This window comes from Charadrius vociferus, unplaced genomic scaffold (assembly GCF_000708025.1).
Source record: "Charadrius vociferus isolate BGI_N301 unplaced genomic scaffold, ASM70802v2 scaffold213, whole genome shotgun sequence".
Taxonomy (NCBI): domain Eukaryota; kingdom Metazoa; phylum Chordata; class Aves; order Charadriiformes; family Charadriidae; genus Charadrius; species Charadrius vociferus.
Genome location: NW_009647828.1, coordinates 7,139,345 through 7,161,072, shown reverse-complemented (window position 1 = coordinate 7,161,072; position 21,728 = coordinate 7,139,345). Strand labels below are relative to the sequence as shown.

General features: G+C 44.6%; 1 protein-coding gene across 1 annotated transcript in view; it reads right to left on the bottom strand.

Moving 5' to 3' along the window:
• The window catches only part of FGFR3 (fibroblast growth factor receptor 3), a 33,846-nt gene extending 14,630 nt beyond the window's left edge, over window positions 1-19,216 (bottom strand). Inside the window, exons 1-6 of the mRNA XM_009882568.1 lie at window positions 19,120-19,216; window positions 18,110-18,373; window positions 13,658-13,711; window positions 7,347-7,516; window positions 2,595-2,718; window positions 1,982-2,172 (exon numbers count right to left, since the gene is read on the bottom strand). Coding sequence (XP_009880870.1) covers window positions 1,982-2,172; window positions 2,595-2,718; window positions 7,347-7,516; window positions 13,658-13,711; window positions 18,110-18,373; window positions 19,120-19,216 — 900 coding nt within the window. The remainder of the gene's footprint in view (window positions 1-1,981; window positions 2,173-2,594; window positions 2,719-7,346; window positions 7,517-13,657; window positions 13,712-18,109; window positions 18,374-19,119) is intronic.
• Window positions 19,217-21,728: the final 2,512 nt, after the last annotated feature.

The window sequence follows — 21,728 nt, the reverse complement described above, 5'->3', positions numbered from 1 at the left end:
ACCGCAAAGCTGGGCCTGACACAGCTCCACGGAGGCCCAGTACTGGCGCACAAAAGATGCATCCCAAAATGGAAATGCTCCGTGCCCCAGCGCTGATGCCGGCATTAATACAATTCAAAGCATTCCTGATTAACCAGAAGTAGTAAATAGACGTGTGCTGGTCCTATTCAGCAAAAAAATAAAACCAAACAAAACTTGTGCTTTCAAACGCCTGCCTGTGCTCCCCTTCGAGGAATGCGGAGCCTTTGCTGTCCACAGAAGAGAAGGTATTTGGCAATTCTAATTACCTAGCCACCCCGGTGCCGCTCCAACTTAATTTTAAAACACTATTTATACGGACTATTTATATGTTCTTTGCCACAGCAAAAGGGGAGCTTGTGCTTGTGACACAAGGCACTGTTCGCAGCGGCTCTGCAAACTTCCAAAAGGTAGCACTTTATCCCACGGGGACCACACACGGAGCTCGGAGACTATACTAGATGGCATGTGACACAGCCAGCTATTCAGAGCTTGGTACTGGGCTGTGAAACCAGGGGGAAATTCAAATATGCATAATTCAAACACATTTGGAGAGAGAGCGAGAAAATAAAAAGTTTTATCAACTCGCGAGAAGTGTGTGTTGCCAATCCTGAAGAACTGTCTCGAGCCATTTATTCCAACCAATCTGTTATTTCAATCTGTGTAATTATTTCCAGGGTCTCTGGCTTTTATTATCATGTATCTGGCTGAGTTACAGTTTTGTAGATGCTGTCTGATAAGTGGTGGTGTTTTTTTTTAAACTTCTTACAAAGAGAAGAAGGGTGTGTGCAGCAGGATGTGCACGGGGAATGTCCACGCACAGGACAACCTCAGCTTGGAACTGCAGGGACAAAATCTGCTGTCAGCTAGAACTGCAGAGCCAGCAAAACTCCATTTGGCCCTAGATATTTTAATAAACACCAACACTGGATGCCTTTAATTATTAAAAGGAAAAAAAAAAAGGTATTTTAAAAGTCCAATGTGCTTTTCACTCTCTACTCTACTTTTTATATTTACACAGGTTGAGAGGAAACTAGAGCTGTTGGCTTTGTTCCGACTGTAATCTGGAAGTTCCCTTTCAAGAAAGCTTTTTAGCATAGTAAAGTCTTACTAAGTGAGCTTTTGCTCAAAAAAAAAAAAAAATGCTTTCCTGAGCATGGATAATAGCAATGCTCACAAATGTTAGTGGCTGGAACAAGACTATCTTGGCTCTCAGGTGCTGGTAGTTCAGCATTACTCAGTACGTGCACGCTGCAGTGTGTTTACTTGGAAAAGGAAAGAATGTGTTTTAGTCTGGAGCTTTTAACTTTAGTAAGCCCTGAAAATACCTCTGTTGAAGCTGTAAGAAAAGGTTATTTTTACAGTTTTAGGTCAAACACAATCTGACAGCTTCTCTTTTATTATGCTGCATTTCTAACAGTTGCCTCAGCTCTTACAACTACTTTGCTTATCCGTGCCACTACAGTAGTTGTGTTATCTCTGGCAAACAGAAGAGACTGGAATATCGACTTCAGGACATTTTAGTTGTACCCCTTCCATAAAGCAGAGTATTCCACTACAGGGGCTTAAAGGAAAGAACAATCCCAACAGCTGTCCTTGCTTATTCTCATGACTTTTTTCTTATAGACACAAAACAATTACAGAAAATGAGACCTCGAACTACCGAAAATCTGATTTAAATAATGATTACCCTGTTAGGAACTGTGACATTGAACATATTCTGTTGGGAGTTTCTGTTTTGCATTGCACTGCTAGTCTAGGGCTTATTTATAAACATGTAAATAAAGTTTATGGCTTCCACTGAGGGTGAGCACCCTGACTCAGCGCTCATCTCTCTTGCCATGACTACGGCAGTGGGTTTCTTTGAGGAGCACCCCCACAACATAGCTCCTGTCTCTGTAACACTGAGACCAAGGCGTAGGAAGGACTGTCCTGAGGGTGAGAAGAAGGAACATGTACCAACCTTCAGCACCGTGACATAGGGCGTCCCATCAGGTCCGTATTTACTGCCGTTGACTTCCACATGTTTCAGCCACTGGATGTGAGGCTGGGCATCACTGTAGACCTTGCAGTGAAACTCCACATTACTCCCTACCACCACAGTCTGGTTGGCAGGGAGACCTGCTTGCAGGATCGGTCGATGGGGCGACCTTTCTGAAAAATAAAGAGGGAAATCCTAATTTACTTGTCCTTCCTCCAGCAAGGATTCTCCTCTGAACCCTTCATCTCCCGGCTTTTCAGCAGAAAGGGTGCAGACTGGTATTGTTGCCCCAGGTGTCTTGGCCACTGCTCTACCCAGTGCTTCTCAAGCCAAACAGGGAAGAACCACCTGCGAATGGCAGAGGCACCTCAGCCCTGCCATTCCGTCTCTGGCCCCTCTGTAGACCAGCTAAGTAATTTATTGATCACAGATCTGAGGCTGAATTGTTGGCCAAAAGGAAGCTTGTTGTTGGTTTTAGAAGACACACGTTCCAGCACTTTGGGAAAGAAACCAAGCTCCTGCTTCCGATATCCCATCACACGCCTGTTCAACATCACAACAGAGCAGCTATTGAGGGAAAACTGTGAAATCTCACCTAATACATCAAGCTGGTACGTGTGCCTAATGTTGCCATATTTGTTCTCCACGACACAGGTGTAATTTCCTCGATCTGACGGCACAACACTCTCCATCACCAAGCTCCACTGCTGGTGTCGCAACTAGAAGAAGAAATCAAACCATCAAGCTCGTGGTCAAGTACCATCATCACCACATCATTCAAATCAGTGAACAATCAGTGAGCTTCTAGACACTTGGCCAGCACGAATGGACCCCAGAGTAGGCCTGAATGTCACAAGGACCCATTTCAAGGGCCATTAAAGGCTGAATGTGAAAAGGAATTAAGACCAACGCAGGAAGGGTGCAACACAATGTAACATGCTGAGATTGCAATGGGGACTTATAGATACTTCCTCAATAATAACAACAATGAAACCAGCTGACAGCTGAATGTGGCACCTCTCATTAGAATAATGACTTCAGAAGGCATCAGCTAAGATAACTCCGATCTGCTGGTCCTCTCTGCCAGACCACTCTGGTCCACAGACTCTGTCAGTTCAAAATACTGTACTCTCATCTGCAGATCTCTACCAACTGCTACATATAACCCATAAGATGTCTATAAACAATAAAAATCATAACTCTTACCCCATCTGTAACATATTTTAAAGATGTGTGCTATGGAGGCAACATCCCAATGCATCTGTCTGAACAGAAATGTATGTCTACGACTGAGTTAGTCCCCTAAATTCCCTGTAAAAAACAGGAGAAAACATGCCCAGCCTCAAGCGTGTTCCCTAGGATGCCTGGTCAACTCTTCTCTTTTGGCAACAAGTTTTATACTAGTTGGTTTTCTGGATGTGAATCACGTCCAGAGCTGTTGGTTGTTCAGTAGCAGAAGGGAAAGCACAACCCACGTCTCCATCCTGACCTGCTGCCCTGTGATCCCAGCTAGAACAATTGTTTCTAATGAGTATAAAGGAAATAACGGATATGGAAAACAAATCTTGAATTAATATAGAAAGCAACCAACAGTAACAAAGATGACTTCAGGACGCATAGTGTAGGAAAGCTCTCCAAATCTCTGGATATTAATTTGATGCCTTCTGCCGCCCAGAGCAGAACATTTAACTTTATTAAACCTTTTAAAGGTGACTCTAAGGACACAGAAGCAGGAGATTACAATAATACTGCGCTACAGAATGTCAAGGGCTGATGGGAAAAACAAGGGCGTAATTGCTCCTGGAGGTTTCTTGCTGCAGCAGGTGAACTCAAATATGAAGTCATTTAACCTCTTTTGCTACACATAAATTGCATCCACATGCTTTCCTTTAAAGGGCCAAGTTGCAATTAAAGCCAGAATTTTGCAAAGAGAAGGTTTAAAGCCATAGGACTAGACAGCTTAGCTGCAAGATAAGCAAGCAAAAGTCCCTTTGACGAAGCTTTATAGATCTCTGCATCCCAGAGAACAGCACTGCTGAGCACCCCACTTTTCCGAGACCGCCGAATATAGCATTTCTTTTCATTTCAGGTTACACGTAACAGGAGGCTGCGGCTAAACAGTCTGTACAGAAACCTCCGTTGTTGCAGATGTCTGGTCAGGTCTGACTGCACCCTCTGCCCACCCAGGACAGCACAGATGGGGCTCAACGCAGAACCAACATTATGCAGAACCAACATTATGGCTTTTGTAAAGCAACACCCCACTTGGTGCATCTCTGTAACGGCAATTACAGGGTAAGAGGAGCTCTGAGAACAGAGAGGCTGGACCCTGAGTTCACCGCTGAACATACCAGACTGTCGAGGAAGTTTCAATGCAAATTTGTGGCTGCTCAGTGGCTCATTTCCATACCGGCTTGTCTCACAGTTGTGTCTAAAGACTTCTTTTAATCCACTTTTCAGCATTGCAAAGCATTTGTGTCTGGAACCTCTAGGAGCTACTCCAAGGAAATGGGGCTCCAGATACACGGACGACTGCCTAGTCTGGCCAATTAGGTGTTTTACTGGTCCAAATTAGGTGTTTTACTTAGGATGCACTTTCAAAGATACTTTTAGGACACTTTCAAAGGACTTCTCTTTGTCAGGTTTGTGATGGGGACTTTGGACTCTGAACAGAGAGGAGAGTCTAGGGGACACAGACTCATGGGGCAGTTTGGAGTTTGGAAACTCTTCTAGAAGCAACTTTTTCAGGTTGAGACTGGCATCTAGATTTCAAGGATAATGAAAAGGGATGTTCCCAGGTTAGGACAGTCGCCGCACTTGCTAAAACACTAGAAACATGGAGTGACTTAGTGCAGGCATTAATCAGGTTGGTGAGATACTGGAAATCCCTCTGGTTTATTTGGTGTTGTCATTCTTGGCTCCCTGTGAAACACACATTTGCAGACACACTTGGAACCTCAGTTCGTGTTTGCCAGACTGGTATGCAAGTCAGTGCAATGGTCTGGGGAAGGGATAATCCTCTATCTCCCCTCCCCCTCAATCTTCCCTTCTAGGGTCATTTAACACACACAGGCTTACGATATTAGAGATTCCAACAAGGATTTAACCATTAATGCTCTTTGGGAAATTTCATATGATAAGTCATATGAATTTCTTTTCTCTACCAGTTAAGGATGAACTGTAACAAAACTAGGCTAGCCTGCGCTTCATGTTTTCAATGCTCGTCCTTCTCTCTTGCAGGCTTTACTCCAGGCAATCGCACGGGATCTCAATGCCATTTGCAAGAGGCAGGAGTGGAAGCGTGGTCAGCTTTCATCTGCTGACCACAGACGTTTCACAATCAACATCTGAACTCTTCCACACACTGAAATCAAATGAGAATGTTCCCAGCTCAAGGATTTCTGAGTTAATACCAGATCTCGAGACGAAGTAAGCCAACCAAACTCTGCTAGATCTGGATCTTGCCCATTCTTTTCAAGCTGCCTAATCCTGTTATGAAGTTAAGTTGTAACAGGGAATTTAAATCTTAAATGCATGAGATACTGAGCAGGTTTTCAGTCTCTTTTTCTGGTTCAAATCTCAGCTGATATCTATCAGTATATTTATACTGGATGAGATTTACATCTAACTGTGGCCCAAAAGCAAAAGCAAGCAAATAAGGGAAGTAAAATTACAGAGAGAGAAAGATGTCTTTATATTAAGAAAAGGACAAAGAACTACACCTAGACAGCTAGAAAGCTTAAACCAATCTTGCTGTAATTGGCCTGACATTGCCTTCAATAGCTCTTTTTAGCATCGGCTTGTTGCTGAAGGTGCCCCTAGAGAAACAAAGCACAGTGATGCCAAAGACTCACTACCGTGTTGCAGAGGATGAAACGTGTCAATTTAAACTCAAGGATAGATTAAAACCACTGGGAAGTGGGAAGGGGAATTGCTTTCAGCTTTAGATTTTATTCTGCAAGCATAATTTAGTGCAGCTGATGTCACATAGTTTTGTAAAAAGCCGTTCGAACGGCGCACGCAAGCCTGAAAACACTTCATGATGATCCTCACAGCCTGCAATTAGTAAAAGATGCTCGTGCTTTGTGAATGTTATCTGCCAAAAGGCTGTTTACCCACAGGAGCTGCTTCCTCACTTCTTTTCTCTCCTTAACTTTTCAGAAGATCCAACCCTGAGCGTGTCCTCAGCCTCCTCTGGGCTGGAGCAGGGACAGGGCTGAGGAGGGAGCTTCAAAGGCTTCACTGAAGCAATCACAAAAGGCTCTTTCAGGAACAGGTCTGAGCTAACAGGAAAGAAACAGCCCAAAACTGTGGGGAGGGAAGACTTTTCTGAATCCTTTTCTGGTTTCTGGAGCCCAGCACGCTTTGCATGCCTAGCCCCCTTCCGAAACGCTACAGATGTGGTAGGCATCAGCACACAGCTATTCAGAGTACTGATGAAGGCGCCGTCCTAAAAATCACCTTCTCTCCGTAGCAGCAGCCCAGGGATATGCCAGGGGTAGCGGAGTACAGGCAAAATTCGCTGCTGAAGAGTACTTCCTGCTACATGGGCTTTCTTACAATCAGCTGCTGCCAGTTTTATTCTCGCCAGACAAAACCAGAAAGGAGTCTTGACTCAAGAGGACAAAGCAGTAACAACAAAATCAGAGCAGAACCGACTGTCCTGTTAAAATCCTGCCATAATTCGTCATAGACAGTATCACAGAAACTTCTAGCTCATTAAATCATTTGAATGTAGTGGCTTTTTGTGTCCCTTAGCTCTATCCATAACCACAAGCCAGAGCATTTTCCAGAACACCTTATGGTAGAAAGGAAGGAGGGAGAAGAAAGCAGCCAAAGAGCAGATGCTATTACTCTGGCTACAAGGGAATCCAACAGTGATTTATACCACAAGAATGTTAATGACCACCAGCACGACGGACCAGCTCTTTGGTGAGGTCCTTTCTACACCTTCAAAGGATGCCGAGTCAGTTTTCCTTGAAAGCTGGGAGTAGCTACGGCTTGGTCTAACATGTCTCAACGCACTGGGCTGATCTCCAGAAATTAGGACAGAAGTTTTTTCTCATCACTGTCCACAATGCAACGATAAACCCAGGCTCTTTTCTACCTAGCCCCCGAATTACCACTATAGACAAACCCAAAAGGACTTAGCCCTCAACCCCATGGGACAGCAGCCCTTTTTAACGCTTCGGTGTTGAGCTATTGCTAGAGCTGCAAGAAAACCCCCGATTCCCACGCAGTCAGGACCGTGCTCTTCCATGTACCAATGTTAATCACTGTGAAACACAATTTTCTACAGTTGGTAGAAAACTCCCGATAAAAAAAGAGCTCCAAACCAAAGCCTTACTTTGATGCCTCCAATCCTGTGCTCTCCCTTGAACTCCTTGCCGTTTTTCAGCCAGTAGATGGAAGGAGTTGGGTTTCCACCCGCCGGACATCGGAAGCGAACGGTGTTGGCGGCAGGAACTGCCAGCAGCTTCTTCTCCATCTTATCTGGCCGGGTCCAGAAGGGGACACCTGAGAAAGGAAAGACCAAGTTGAACAGGCCGATTTCTGCCACGGAGGATATCAGCTGGTGAGCAGATGCATTTGAAGAGGCTTTGGCATGTGCGGAGTGACAGTTAAATTGCTACCTGCTGCAGTTAAGATAAATGACACAGAAATGCTTTCCAGCTAAATGACTCTCATAGACGTAGACAGGGTGTTTGCATTTTAGGTTTGCGATGAAAGGTTCATGACCAGGTTCTTGTCTCGGTAATGCCAGTATAAATTTAGAGTAGCTGCTTTTAAATCAACAGGGAGAGTTATCCCAGATCAGGATGAGAATCTGGCCTCAGCCTGTAAAAAGATACAGATGTACCTTCGGGACAATAGTAGCCAAGAAGCATGAACAGCAGAAAGATGTTTGAACTGTAAAAAAAATGTTGATGGGCCAGCAAGGGAGCAGAGAAAAAAAAGCGTTAGCTGAGCGCACTGGAAAATTTTGCTTTTCAGTGAGCACAAATGTAGTGTAGCCTCCTTAAGGGAAGGAAAGGAAAAAAAAAAGCCAATGCCAAACTGGTTTATCATGTTTATGTTCTTTAAGTACAAGTGATTTTAGTTTTAAAGATTCATGTTACCTTTGAACAGGGATAAGTTTTAAAACATCAGTGTTAGCATGAGATACTTTTTATAATCTGCCTCAAGTACAGTGATGTTTCTTGGCTGTGTTACAAACATTACATATTAACTCCAAATTAAGGCAGCAGCAGCAGCAAAGTCATTATACTGGGAAGAAAGAAAGAGAAAGTTTTTAAAAAAAGCCTCCCAAGCTTTCATTTCTGCTTAAGGAAACACTGCTGAGCTGCATGTTGGGTGCTTCCCCTGCCACGCCGGGGACCACGTCCAGCCCCCCAGCTCCATGCTCCACACTGAGGCCAAAGGGAGATGGGGGCAGACAGTGTTTGGGCGGCAAAATAGCCAAGAGGAGGCCAAGGAGTTTAACTGGCATATCCTCCAGATGGGAAGGAAGCACCCACAGGCACAGATTACCCAAACCCACTGGTTGCAGAGACCCGTGTGCACCTGGGCCAAGACAAACTGAAGGTGCACGTCCTTCAAGAACTGCCTTGGAGAACACGATGGCCACCAAAGCTGTCAGGAAAGCTTCACTGCTGGTCTCTACCACAGTGGTGATGATGCTCAGAAACATCATGCAGCATCACAGCCCCCCACCTCCCCAGCGCTACTCTGAAGCTTCTGCAACCCTCTTCAACTTAATGACAAGGGTGTACAAAGTTTTCCCTCTTGTTGCAACCATCTGAGACGCACCCAAGCTGCTCCCTTTCTCCAGCGCTCCTCAGTGTACTTAGTCTTGATGTGTTTGGCTCCACGAGACCCATCTTGTTGCAATTCCAGGCAAGTCAGCGATGACCCCACCTTGGTTAAGTCCCCAGGCTCCCCTCCCCGTGCAGGCTCCCTGCTGCATTTCAGCTCCGAGGACTTTGCAGGCAAGGTCATATAGCTCAGCCAACTCAATGCATGCACCCACTGATTTTTAGCACCTGCTAACACTCTCGACATGGTCCCCTCTCCCCATGGCTCCTTGTAAAGCCAACCGGCCACAAGGAACTGGATGTCAGGGGCTACATCCAGGAGGCCCTCCATTTGCTGGAGACGGCCCTGTTGGGCACGTAGCTCTCATATCGCATCTGCTTTCACACCTCCGCAGCTGGCTGGCTGGACACAGGTGCCTCCGTAATGCAGTCCCAGGATTGAAATCCAGTATTCAGGGCTGGCATCTGCCCTCAGACTGCCTTGCACAATGTGCCGTGATGCCTATCAGAGTCAGCTCCACGTATCAGAGGGATCTGGTGCTCACCCATGCCACATACGCCTCAATTTTTAAACAACGAAACTGCTTAAGGCCCTTTTCTTGCCGGGATGGCACCGGAGCAGGAGCACAGCTGGCACAAACAAAGGCAAAAGGAGGAATCCCCGCAATTCCGGTGCTCCTGCAAAATCCCGCTACAGCAAACTTTGCTGGAAGCAAATGGCACATCCAGGAGAGGCCTCAAACGCTACACAATAATGTGGGCTAAAGCAGGATGCCACGTAACCATCTACCTTCCAACATCTAAGCTTAGAAAAATGGTAAAGAACCACACAAAAAAGGGGAGAATATCCAAAAAAATGTTAGCAGAGTGGGTGCAACCCCTAAAGGAAGAGCAGATCTTGATGGTAAAGGAAGATGCTGCTATCACACGCGTTGGGAAGGGCAGAAACCAGGCAAAGGCTGGGCAATAGCCCCGGCAAACGTGGGGAGGGGAGTGAATTTGGAGGACAGTTGGGGTGGTGTTGGGAAGGTTGAAGACGAGGGAGCTGCAGAAACCACGCTGGGAGAGATCTGGCCCTCAGTGGTGGTTTCCGAAGCATGGGCTATTTCCTGGCTGAACGCTTCCTTTTGGCAACGCACTCTGACTTCCCGGGGACTTTACAGGAGGTTAACGGGGCTACGGGGGAGAGTTCAGGGAAAGGCCAGGCACGGACAGAAAAGTCCCTTTTCGCCACAGCTAAGAAGAAAGAGCAGCCAAATAACCTGCTGTTTGTTGTTTGATTAACGTATCTGCCTACAATAAATCCCATTTTATGGAGTCAGTGACACTCACCCGGGCATGGAGGTGGAACTAGATCGCACAGCCACCCCACCAGGACTGGGCTCCTCCTTGTGCTGTATTTTTTGGGGAGTTTCCCCCTTCCACACCAGCTGTGTGTGCTGCGGGGTGATGTTTCACCACGTTTTCTCTCTCAAAAGATGAATTCGAATCTCACAGGAGACCCATCAACCCACTGGCTGCAAATTTTGCCGCTGAAGCCAAGGGGGATTCTGCTATTGGACATCAGAGAGAAGCAAGATGGGGCCCAGGAAAGTTTCCAGTTGGGGATATTCTCCATATGGAGCAAAGGCTGGATCTGCTCGTCCCTCCTGCAAGCAGACACAGCTTCTTCCCTGAGCACCTCCACTCCATTTGGGTACTCTTCCATGCCATTTGGGGCTCACAAGGGCTGGGCATCCCCGGATTAACGTGCCAAGATTCCAACAAGCAGGGCATCGCTCTCCAGTCAAACTGGAACTGGAAGAAACTGTCTATGCATTGAAAATGGTGCCTTTGTTCTCACTCGCAGGAGCAGCGAACAAAACATCACCGCTTTCGGTTAGCTGTGCCCCTAGAGTCCTTTCATTACCACTTTTTAAGTGGGTGAAAATGTTGCTAACTCCTCTTTTCAAGCAAAGCTTGCAAAGCTCCAGAGAGTTTTGGGAGCGAGGAAGGAGGAAGGATGAAAGACAGGAAAAATTTCTAGATCCGCTCTCTCTAAATTAATTACAAGCAACAATTCTGCATGTGCAGGTGTGAAAAAAAAGGGACCCACAAACATTATCACCGGCCCTTTCCCATCATCAAACACTAAGCCCGATGGTCCGTTTTGTTTGCCAAAGACATCGGCCACCCATCCGACTGGAATGACCAATTAAAGAAAACGAGAGCGATACTTGGAATAATTAATACAGCCGAGCACTCATTTAGCAATTAGAAGCTGCCACAAAATTCTGCGGCAGACAGAATCAACCCTAATTGTGTAATTTCCCCAGCTGACGCCTCAGAGTACACAGCCAGATTTAATTGGAGATTATAGGGGTTCTTTGAAGGTGCTGGGGCTACGCAGCGGGGGCTTCAAACAAACAGATACAGAGGGGTAGGGAGCACTGGGGCAGAAGAGCAGTCTCTGAAAAGGGAGTTTTGTTTTTGTTTCAGGGCCAGGAAAAACAGCTGTAGAGAAGAGAGGTATTAGAAAGCCTCTTTTTGCAAAGGTGGATCGTGGTTTGTGACAAGGCTGCAACAAACAGGCTGATGGTTTGAAGCCGCTGAAGACCCTCTTTCTTCTTTCCTGCCGCCTATGCCTAAGGGATGTCCTGTTTCTCTACTGTGCTATGGAGAGGACACTTCAAGGAGGGTGAGCAGAGCAGGCCACTCCATGTGGAGGGCCTGTCTCTGTGCTCTCCAAGGGGGTTTGCACCAAATATTCATTTCTTGTAGGACAAATTTTCTCTCGTTCTCTAGCTTTGGTATTTGCAGCTCCTGTCATGCAACAATTTTGGGTCAAACCCTCAAAATCAACAAGATCGGTTTCAAACTCATGACGCTATTGGAACCAGCTCTCCAAGCTCTTCTCTAAATATGAGGATAAGAAACTCTTGAATAACACAAGTAAACCAGAAAATTAACCTGTCATTGCAAGGGACCAGTAGACAAGGTTTTATTCAGGGACACGCAATATGGCAACATGCAATAAGCCAGTCCTGGATGGATTACCTCTCTCTAAATATGAGTAACTCTTTTACATGAAAGCATGTTTATTGCGTCATCCCGCTAACTACCAACCACGGCTACGTCTGATGGCCAAACAGGGGGTCATACACCTCGTTAGTAGGGTATCTTTTTGCCACAAGAGATTGAGGACACAGGTCTTTGGGCTGTCCATAGGAAATAGCACTGGCTACACCCATGTGTCTGCCTGCCTGGGATGGTCCTGCAGCTCCTGTCCTCGGTGGGATGTCCTGCTGGCAGCTGTGCCAGGGTTAGCACCACAGAAGACCAGTGAAGGTTAACCAGAGGGTCTGGAAGGTCTGACATCAAACAAAGCAACGTAAAGCACATCCACATCATGACACGCCATGAGGTTTCACCATGCTGGCACGTTAAGCTAATAAGCCATTTTTAAAGCAGAAGAGAATCCAACTTTTTATAATGAGACCTTTAAGCAAAGCCAGTTGTTACCTTTGGGTCTAAAAAAAGAGACAGCCTTGAAGTCAAGAAGACCCAGAATACAGGCTATAAATACATGTGGTGAAATGTGTGTTTTCCTTTTCAGTGAAGAAAAACGCGTCTTTCTGTACCATAAACCAGCTAATGTTTCGTGATACCTGTTGCTAAGAGATGGACTTTACTATAAACCACATAAACAAAAAAGAACAGAATGATTAATTGTGCTCATCAGAAGCTGCTCTGCAGCAGGAACAAATCCTGACCAAACCTGACCCTCCCTATGCCTCTACCAGGCTTCAGGAGCCCTGAGTGTCTCTGCAAAGGTGCTCATCACCTAGCAGGATCAGGCCCTTAATTAGAAGCTATCAGAAAACCACTAACTGCTGCCGATGGGTCGCCTGGCACCGTAACTCACCATTACTGTCCACATACTGCACAACACAGCGTTATGAATTTATTACAGTGGGAGACCTGTTTTAAAATCCAACGCTATGGGCAGGAGAAATTTTCCAGTCATGTTGAACTTCTGCCAACATACATAGCTGATTGGGAGTTCAAATGCAAGACGTTTATTTATTAAAAACACATACATACAGGCAGCTCGCTTTGCAGAAATGTAAAGAGCATAATAAAACACAACACTAATGCCTCTGAAGCATGTAATGATCCTGATTAATACTATTGCACTTAAAAGAAACAAGCACTGGGATCGAAAGGGATTCAGTGTAAAAGCATCGAGAGGCTCCATCCTGGGGCTCCCTTCCCCATGAGCAAAAGAAAAAGCCAGTAAAGCCAAAGCGGTTGCTTCCGCTTACGGCATCAGTAAAGTTGGCCCTTGGCTAGTGTAAATTTTGTGTTCTGCCTTCAGCTAAGATGCTGGTAAGGACCAGAATCAAAACACCTAGAAATAAAGCAGGCCAGGGTTTGCAATAGTGTAAAATTGGTGTAATGTCAGTGTAGTTAAAAAAAAAAAAAAAAAAAAAAAAAAAAAAAAAAAAAAAAAAAAAAAAAAAAAAAAAAAAAAAAAAGATAAGTGGGTTTGTCTGGATTTACATGCAAAGAGAATTTATAACTCTAGCTCAAGTCAGATTCGCAGAATCAAGTCTCAAACCCAAAAATCACGCTACTGCTGCTGTACGTTAATACAGCAGTGATACCACTCTGGCAGCTACTTCTAAATTTCTAGATAAACATCATCATGGTACCAGGTTCAGAGAGTTTGCCATCCCCATCCTAAGGTCACTGACTTCCAGATGGATGAAGCCCTGCTGTCTGAACATCTTTGGACCCGCCCCGCTTGGAAGCAGCATCTCTTTAAAAGAAAAGGCCTCTGTATCCCAGAAAAACAAATTACCTGTATCTTCTGACTCATCGTCGTCATCTTCATCATCACCCGATGAAGGCGAATCTAGGAGAAGGAGAAAAAAGTGAAGCAGAAAGAAGACGGCACACGGGAACACCACGTGAGACGAGGCTGCTAGTGCCACGGTGGGCTCCAGCGAGGGAGGACATCTGAGTGATGGGTCCCCCTCCCCTGCAGCTCCACCAGCCTGTCCCTCCCACACTGCCAGGCCAGGAACAATGAGCCAGGAGCTTTCTGTACTGGGAAAGAGGTGTCATGAGTTTGCCAGTGCTCTGCCACCAAAGACTGGGGTCCAATGCCAAATACTTCTCCCTGTGCAAAGCGCTCTTCTCCTCATAAATACAGAAGCAATTCCAAAAGGGGAAGTTTCCTTTTGCAGAACAAGCTCTCCCCTGCTTTTTTTTTTTTTTCCCCTCTAGCATTCACTCTGAAGACTTTTTATTTCACCAAGTCTCAAAACGACAGGTCAGCATTTCTAATTCACTTTCCCTGCATTTTTCTTTTAACTCAATACACCCCTGCCACGTCTCCCCTTGTTAACTCCTTGCTAAACCACTCAGACCAAAGCTTTTAAAAATTCCCCTTGCAATCAAACCTCTCTTTCAATAGACATTTTGATGGCTACTCCGTGAACAAGTTCCCTTCGACTATATTCCTCCCGCAGAGGCACCTCGAGGCTACAACTGAATACAGGTTAACAGGTGGGAATTTTCCATCTGTATCTCCCCAAAACATCCTGAATTGTTTCTCTTAATGTGGTCTAACACCTCACTTTCTCCAAGCTATCTACAATGAAGTCTCAGACCCTTTTCCCCCACCAAACAACTACTGTATATGTAAACCTATAAAATAGCAGCTTAGTGTTTGATTTAGTTTAGGCAATTTAGTTCAATTCAGTGTCTGGAAGATTTAGCATCACTGACTGCATGTAATCTCCAGGAATTTCTTTTTTAAATAAAGGCAAAATGCTAACAATGCAGCAACCTTTATATTCTGAGACAGCGGTAAAAGAACTTGGCCTTAAACACTAGAAAAGAGGAAACTTTATGAGTGTTCAACATGTGGCCAGAAATGCAAAGCAGTACTTTAGACCCAAGCCAGGCAGCACCTCCTTCTTTTTAAGTTTTCTGCCGTTCTCTGAATGACTCAGTGGAGGTAAAATTGGGGCAAAAAAGGGGAAAAAAAATACAGGAAACATTAAAAAAGGTAGGGAAAAGTTAACAACAAATAGTACTTCTCTGCAGAATCTGGAAGGATTTCCCAGACTTATTCACCATCTACAGGAGCAAGTAACAGAGGAATTATCTCCCTGCTTTAGACTTCAGTGGTGCATCATGCTGTGCACCTTCTCTTTGGCGAAGTCTCAAGGAAGACTTCAAGGACGTATCTAACTGCAAATCCACAGTTGAGGTCCTGCTGGCAGCAGAACTGGGGAAATGCCACGGGGCTTGCTGAAAGTGAAGTGGATGTTTAGATGTTTTGGCTGAACCAGCAGGTTTACTCAAGTCCCGGCGAAGGCAAAAACTGAGCCAAATCCCCACCAGCACCGACAGAGAAACCAGCACATTCTCAGCCCTGCACTCTCAGATTTGGTTACCCATATATTAACATGTGATTATAGCCTACTTCTGGTATCCAATGAACCAACTGTGACCAGAGGAGCAGAATCACTTTGTAAACCAATTCAAAAAACATTTCCACAAGATTGAGGGAAGAGTCTTTGACCTTGCTCATGTTTCAGATAAGAGATGCAGCTTAGGTTTTAAGACCAAATACCCCAAGTTCAGAGCTACTGTTTTATCCAGGTTACTAAAACATCACCTTTTCCAAAAGGTGACTACAAATTTGTAAGCTATTTGTTAATCGCTTACTAAAATAGTAATTCTTTTCAGAAGTTGATGAGTATCGGCATCAGCAAGAACTGCTAGATGCTATTCTCAAAAGGGCTTTAATTATGAACGGGAAGGGTTTAATTTTTTTAGTCATCTGTGTTGAAGAGCTTAGTCTTGCGTCTTTGAAAGCTCTTTTCGCTGGTACCAGCCCGCAGTCTGTGCTCGTCACAGGGGTGCTGCTCAGCCACTAAATCCCAAGGCTGTTCTGTGCGTGAAATGGTTGCAGAAATGGAGCTTCTGCCAACAGGGCTGGAGAGCAGTTTGGGCATGCAGCCTCTATTTGTGATCCTCTTCAAGTGCTCAGGTTTCAAGAGGACGGAACGTTTCTTTTTGTAAACTAGCAAAACACTCAAGCCCACGTCTGTCAAGGCAGGCATTTTAAAGAGATCAAACCCTGCTGTTAATCAACCTGGTTTTCAACCCTGAAATGCCAGGTCCAGCATCTCCTTGCTCTACCTTCAGCATCTCACTGTGCACGCTGAGAGTCGCTGTGGAAAAGCCAATCTGTTGCAGACTCAAAACTCATGGCCCCACACAGGAAAATCCTGATATGCTCCTAGCATCTGGAAGCATCTCTCAAAATGGGACTTACATGTGTATCAGCTATTCTGAATATACCTAGTCTAGTTTTGCTCACTTAAGATTATAAATCAGCAATTCCAGTTTGGTAATACAGATTTAAACCAGTTTAAGACAGAGGACAACTCCAGTCCCCAACAGTAGATATGCACACAAACACCCGACCAGATATCCGAGCTGATCGCTGGCGTTACCTCTAAGAAGTGGGAACACAAACCACAAATCTCCGATAACAATCTCATCTCCGCAGTGCCACGCTGAGCAATCAATACTAATTATGAAGAAATGTCTGAGCGTATGAGAGGCGCCACTATTGCCACATAAAGCAGGGCTTCAAAGTTTAAAACAAGCGCTGCTGACAGCTAAAACGGAGACTCCCACATTACCAGCACTTTGGTGGTAATGACAGTGGGCTAATAGAATCAAAGACTCATAATGCTGTCAGAAAGCAGGTTCAGGTTACTCGCTTGTTCTTAAGCTGTTATTAGCTATTATTAGCAAAGAGGAAAAACACAGGGGCTTAAACTTTTTAAAAGCAGAGGATTATCAGCCCTTCCACTATTAAAAACAATTTCTCACTTTATGAACTTTTGGGCCTGGCAGCTGTTTCATTTGAGTGTGTAACCAGCTGCCCTCTTCTGCCGCCCTGCTGCCCCTTGAACTCAAAAGCATTTTAATGTCACTTTAAAAAAAAAAAAAAAAGAGAGTAATGTTTCTAACAACCTGCAGTTCCTTAGATAGTTCCAATAATCGTACCTAGTTAAAGAAAACCTTTCAAGGGCCAAATACTTCTTTAACCGTTTAATTGATATGACCTTGAAGCATTCACAGCAATCTCCAGTAACGTTCAATGAAAAGCAGATGTTGGTGACGGCTCGCTGAAACAAGCTTTTATTCTCACGATGGTTTGATTCTCTCACTAACACAAAATCCCATTTCTGGCACGAGAAAGCTCTTCATGGAATGATTTACGATCACAAACATCTCTGTGTTTGGTTTTCAAATGAAGCCCCTTACTTTTTGAGGGAACTCAACTCTGGGAGGCAAGGACCTACTGTTCGGGGATGCCTGAAAAAGCTCCAACAGTGCAAGGGGAAAGGAAATTTTTCAAAACCTTAGATCCACAAGGGGTTAATTCTTCTGAAAATTCAGGCTTTTAATCTGTGTGATCGGGAGGCTTTCTATCTGCTCACAGTGATGAGTATCCATCTACCAACGCAGCAGCCTGAAATCATAGAGGTGATCTCAGTGTTAGCGGTCAGCTATCTAGGAACAACAGATTTTTCTGGCACCCTCTGTTTAGTGATCCAGGCTTGGACAGCTTGTAGCTGTTCTGTCCTACTGTCCCAATTGTGGAAAATATGGCCAAGTAAACGACAGCATGTGCTTTGCTCACACAGCACTTGTTTGCAATATATGAATCCCAATAAGTGTCTTTGATGAAGCACGTATTCGAGATACACACAGTTTACAGATAAGCTACTTCTGAAACAAACTAGTAATTTGTGATAACCAGGATGGAGGGAAGAGATTTATCAGCTACAATAGGGAAAGAGTTTTCAAAAACCTCCAGTTTTGACATGCAATTTTGCCACTGATTTGTCACATAAAGTGGAAAAAGTCACTTAACCTCCCTGAGACACAGTTCACTCACTCACAAAAGACTTCAAAGGCACACGTAGCATTGCATCTATTTGAGTGTTAAGGGGGATTGGGGGTTTAATCTGACTAGCACCGTTTCTAAGTCTCTCTCAGTATTAACATCAAGCTTTAACATTTGGTATGGACACGCAAGCATTCTTTGATTGGTTTGTTTTGTCAGTCTAATCACTGTCAGGAGTTACTGGGGAGGTAGAGACCTACCAAGTATGGACGAAGACCACAAAGCACCAGCTGTGCTGAACATGTGAAGGTGTAAAAATTTAAAATAAAAATTAAAAAAGCACTAAGACAGCTGTATTTCTGCACGTACCTGTAACTCTGACTGTAAAGTTTCCCAGGACCTCATTGGAATGCCTTGGCTTGCAACTGTACAGCCCTGAGTCATCATAGGACACATTGATTATCTTCAACAGTTTTTGTCCAATATGAGTTCTGTTGGTAGGTGCAATCCCGATACCATCTTTAAACCAGAAAACAGACACAGAAGAGCCTTGGGTGTTACAGGAAAGTTCAATGGTATCTCCACTTCCAAACACCAGCTCTTCCAGAAAGGTGGTCTCGCTCCTCAAGTATTCTGCAAAGGGAGAAAGAAATGGAAATGACTAAGTAACAGCAGGTGTCGGAGAATGAAAGAGCGTTTAAAAAAAGAAACGTATCTTATATTTGCCCTACTGATGCCCCCACATGCCCAGAGCTCCTCCTTGCCAGAGGTAAGGCTTGCCTGCCCCAGGCAGGTAGTAATGCAGAAAAAAAAGATGTCTGTGCGTATTGCAGTCAGATCTCCAGCTGATCTACAATGATGCTTCCAACCCTACCGTGACCAAAACACAGCCACCCTGTCACGTGCATTACAACAAACAGCACAGATCTCTTTGTAGGGTCACTGCAACACCCAATGTGGCACGTCAGGGCGATCTGGCAGAAATAAGTATGTGTCCTGAAAGTTCACAGTTCAGTCTCTGGATCTCATTGTCTTTATTCCTGCCAGTCCACAACCCCTGCAAGACCCAGCAAGGAGGGGATACAAAGAGCAGAAATGGGGATAAATCTGATTTCTCAAGTGACTCGGGATGGCCCAAAGGCAACCTCTGTGGGTTGAAGCAAACAAGAGAGAAGGGACAGAAGATGCCAGCTGGAATATCTAAAATAAATGAACCCATCACTAGCTCGCTGAAGTTACTCTGTGCAACAAAGTGCAGAACCAAAGACGGAGCACGAAAGCCGAAATACCTGTTTCTTCATTCTATGCACCAGCTGTGGCAGTTTGTTCCACAAGTGATGACAGTGAACCCTACCACGGGCTGGAGAATTTTGTTTTACTGTAGGATAATGACACGAGGAAAAGTTCAAGCTCGTACGTCTCCCCATGGGGCATGTTGGAAGTCTGGTTCTTGTATCTGATGGTCCTCAGGCTCATTTTAGCGACATAAACTCACACGTGACATTGAATGGCTTATTCCTCCTTTATACCAGTTTAATAACGAAAAATTAGCCCTCTACAGCTGCCCTTAACCCATCTAGATCAACAGCAAGACTGCCATTTCCCCACCTTGTCTACGCTAATCAACTTTTTCACTTGTCATTGCCCTATCTCCATCTTCTGCCTTATCCCTGCTCTGAGACTCTATGCTCCACCAGGCATCAGAGTCTTCTTAGGTTTGTATGATATGTTATCACGGGGGATCTAATTCCACAACGAAGACACTTTGGTGCTATGACGATATAATTAACAAGTAAAAAGTAATTCAAAACAGATTGGTCTGAACCTAATCCCATGATTCAAACCCAGATGGCCTTGACTTGATCTCCGATAATAATCAGATAGGGATAGAGGTCCTGATTTTGCAGTTTAAGCATATTCATAGACTACAATTTGACTGGGAAATCGACACAATTACAGCAGTTCTGAATACCTGAGGTTGTGGCATTGACTTCAAACTGCTCTTCTGCCATTAAGTGAGAGTTGGAGCAGGTTATAAGAGAAAAATCTATTTCTTTTCTCTTCTCGTCACACAAGTTTTTATTCTTGTGGAAATTTAAAAATATAAAAATGCTTCAGTCAATAGCCTTGCGGGGTAGAAATGACGAATCCCGGGGGCCTGAAGACGTGCTGTTTCATGGGAGGTATCGTCTTGCAGGAGGCAAAGCCCACACTCATTGGGATTACAAAGAACCTTTCCTGTGATATCCTGGCAGCAATTCCAACTCAAATATTTTAGGGTTTGGCCAGAATTTTGTGGTATTCCTACAGTCAAAGGTTTAGGGTGGTGGGGTTTTTTTCTTCTTTTAATGAAAACATTTTCCCTGAAAGCATATACTTTTAGTAAACAGAAAGAGACAGAACTCCAGCATCTTCTTCCCATTAGAACAGCACCTGTTGCGACACGGAGTGTTTGCCCACGGTGTCTTCCCAAGTGGGATACATCCTTGGGGATAATATGGCTGAGAAATACTCTGGTTTAAGTGTTCATTTCAGGGCTTTTTTCCTTCCTTCTTCTAGACTATAAGGATTTTTTCAATGGTACCAACTTTGGTTTCCAATTAAAAAGTCCTGTATACAGCTTTGCACTTGCAGGACTGGGTACTGATCTTTGTTGCTTCTGATGGAGCTCTTGCTAATTTAATCTACTGGAAAACAAACCCCATGCAGCTGCACAATTCCACCATACAAAATAGATGGGTTTACCCAAGCTGTTTGCCAAGTGATCAAGACTTGTATATTTTGGCTTTTATATCATCAACCTACCAAACAGGAACAAGCCCAGACTAATCACAAGCCCAAATGTACTGTTTAGTCATTTAAAAGGAAATCACTCTTTTTGAAAGCCATAACAAACCTGGGTTAATGACAAAGCGACAAATTATTTTTATAAAACCTAATTAGGGAATGTTGACGAGGAAATTCACTTTAGACTTAGAGCAGCACGATTGGAGTCTGAAGCTTCTTCTACGGAAAGAAGCATCATCTCTTGTTTCTGACAACTTTATTTTGGCATCTCTGCCCTCACTCTCCCCAGCTGGTCTCCAGCAGATATCCTGATGCCTGTTAAATGCAAAGTTCAGTCCTAATGACTTTACTTCTACCAACTGGGAATAATATCTGAAAAGATGGAAAGATGGATGAATTAAAAGGAGAATGTTATTAATGATTTTAATCTCACTTTTTTAAATAGTTTTTCAAATTTCAGTTTCTATGCTTATGGCTTAAAAAACAGAAGCCAAACTGGAGACCTCCACAAAGTACTTAAATGTGCACTTCGGGGAACCAGAGCACACATTTCCCACTGGGTGCTCTTCCCACCTTCTAGAGTTGCAAGTGCCTTCTGTTTCCAACACCTTCTCAACAAGGACAGTTCTTCCCCCACCAAAACATGAAGGAGACATGAAGTTGTCCTTCCTGAGGCCAAGCATCCAGCCATCAGACTGACTTGCAGAAGTCTACATCTCCAACCACGCTGCATGAACAAAGTGGCAGGAGCTGTACGTGCAGCCTGCGCTCGGAAGGGGTTTAACATAGATGGGCTGAGCCCTTCTGGGGACCTGGGTGAGGGTTTGGCCACCTTCTTCATCCTGCATCTCCCATTGCAAAATCATAAGGAAATCATGAGAGGGGAGCAGGCGCCGAGCTTTCCCAACATGCTTGCTTCTTCCATCTGGACACGCACCTTTGACTGAGGCAGTCAAAAACCTTCCCGCTGCAAAGCAGCACTGCAGGGAGGCAGGTTTTCACATTTACTGGGGCTACGACCACACATCTCCTGAATCTCAGGGTCCTAAGCAAATCATCCTCGCTACTGGCAAAGAGCCACTCCCATGCATCCTTTAAAACTTTCCAGAAGCGTTTCTATTGCAAGTCAACTTGCAAAGGTTCTCTCCCTATACCCCCGGCTCTCCCAAAGGAAGCTCACACTTGGGATCTATTCAAAATC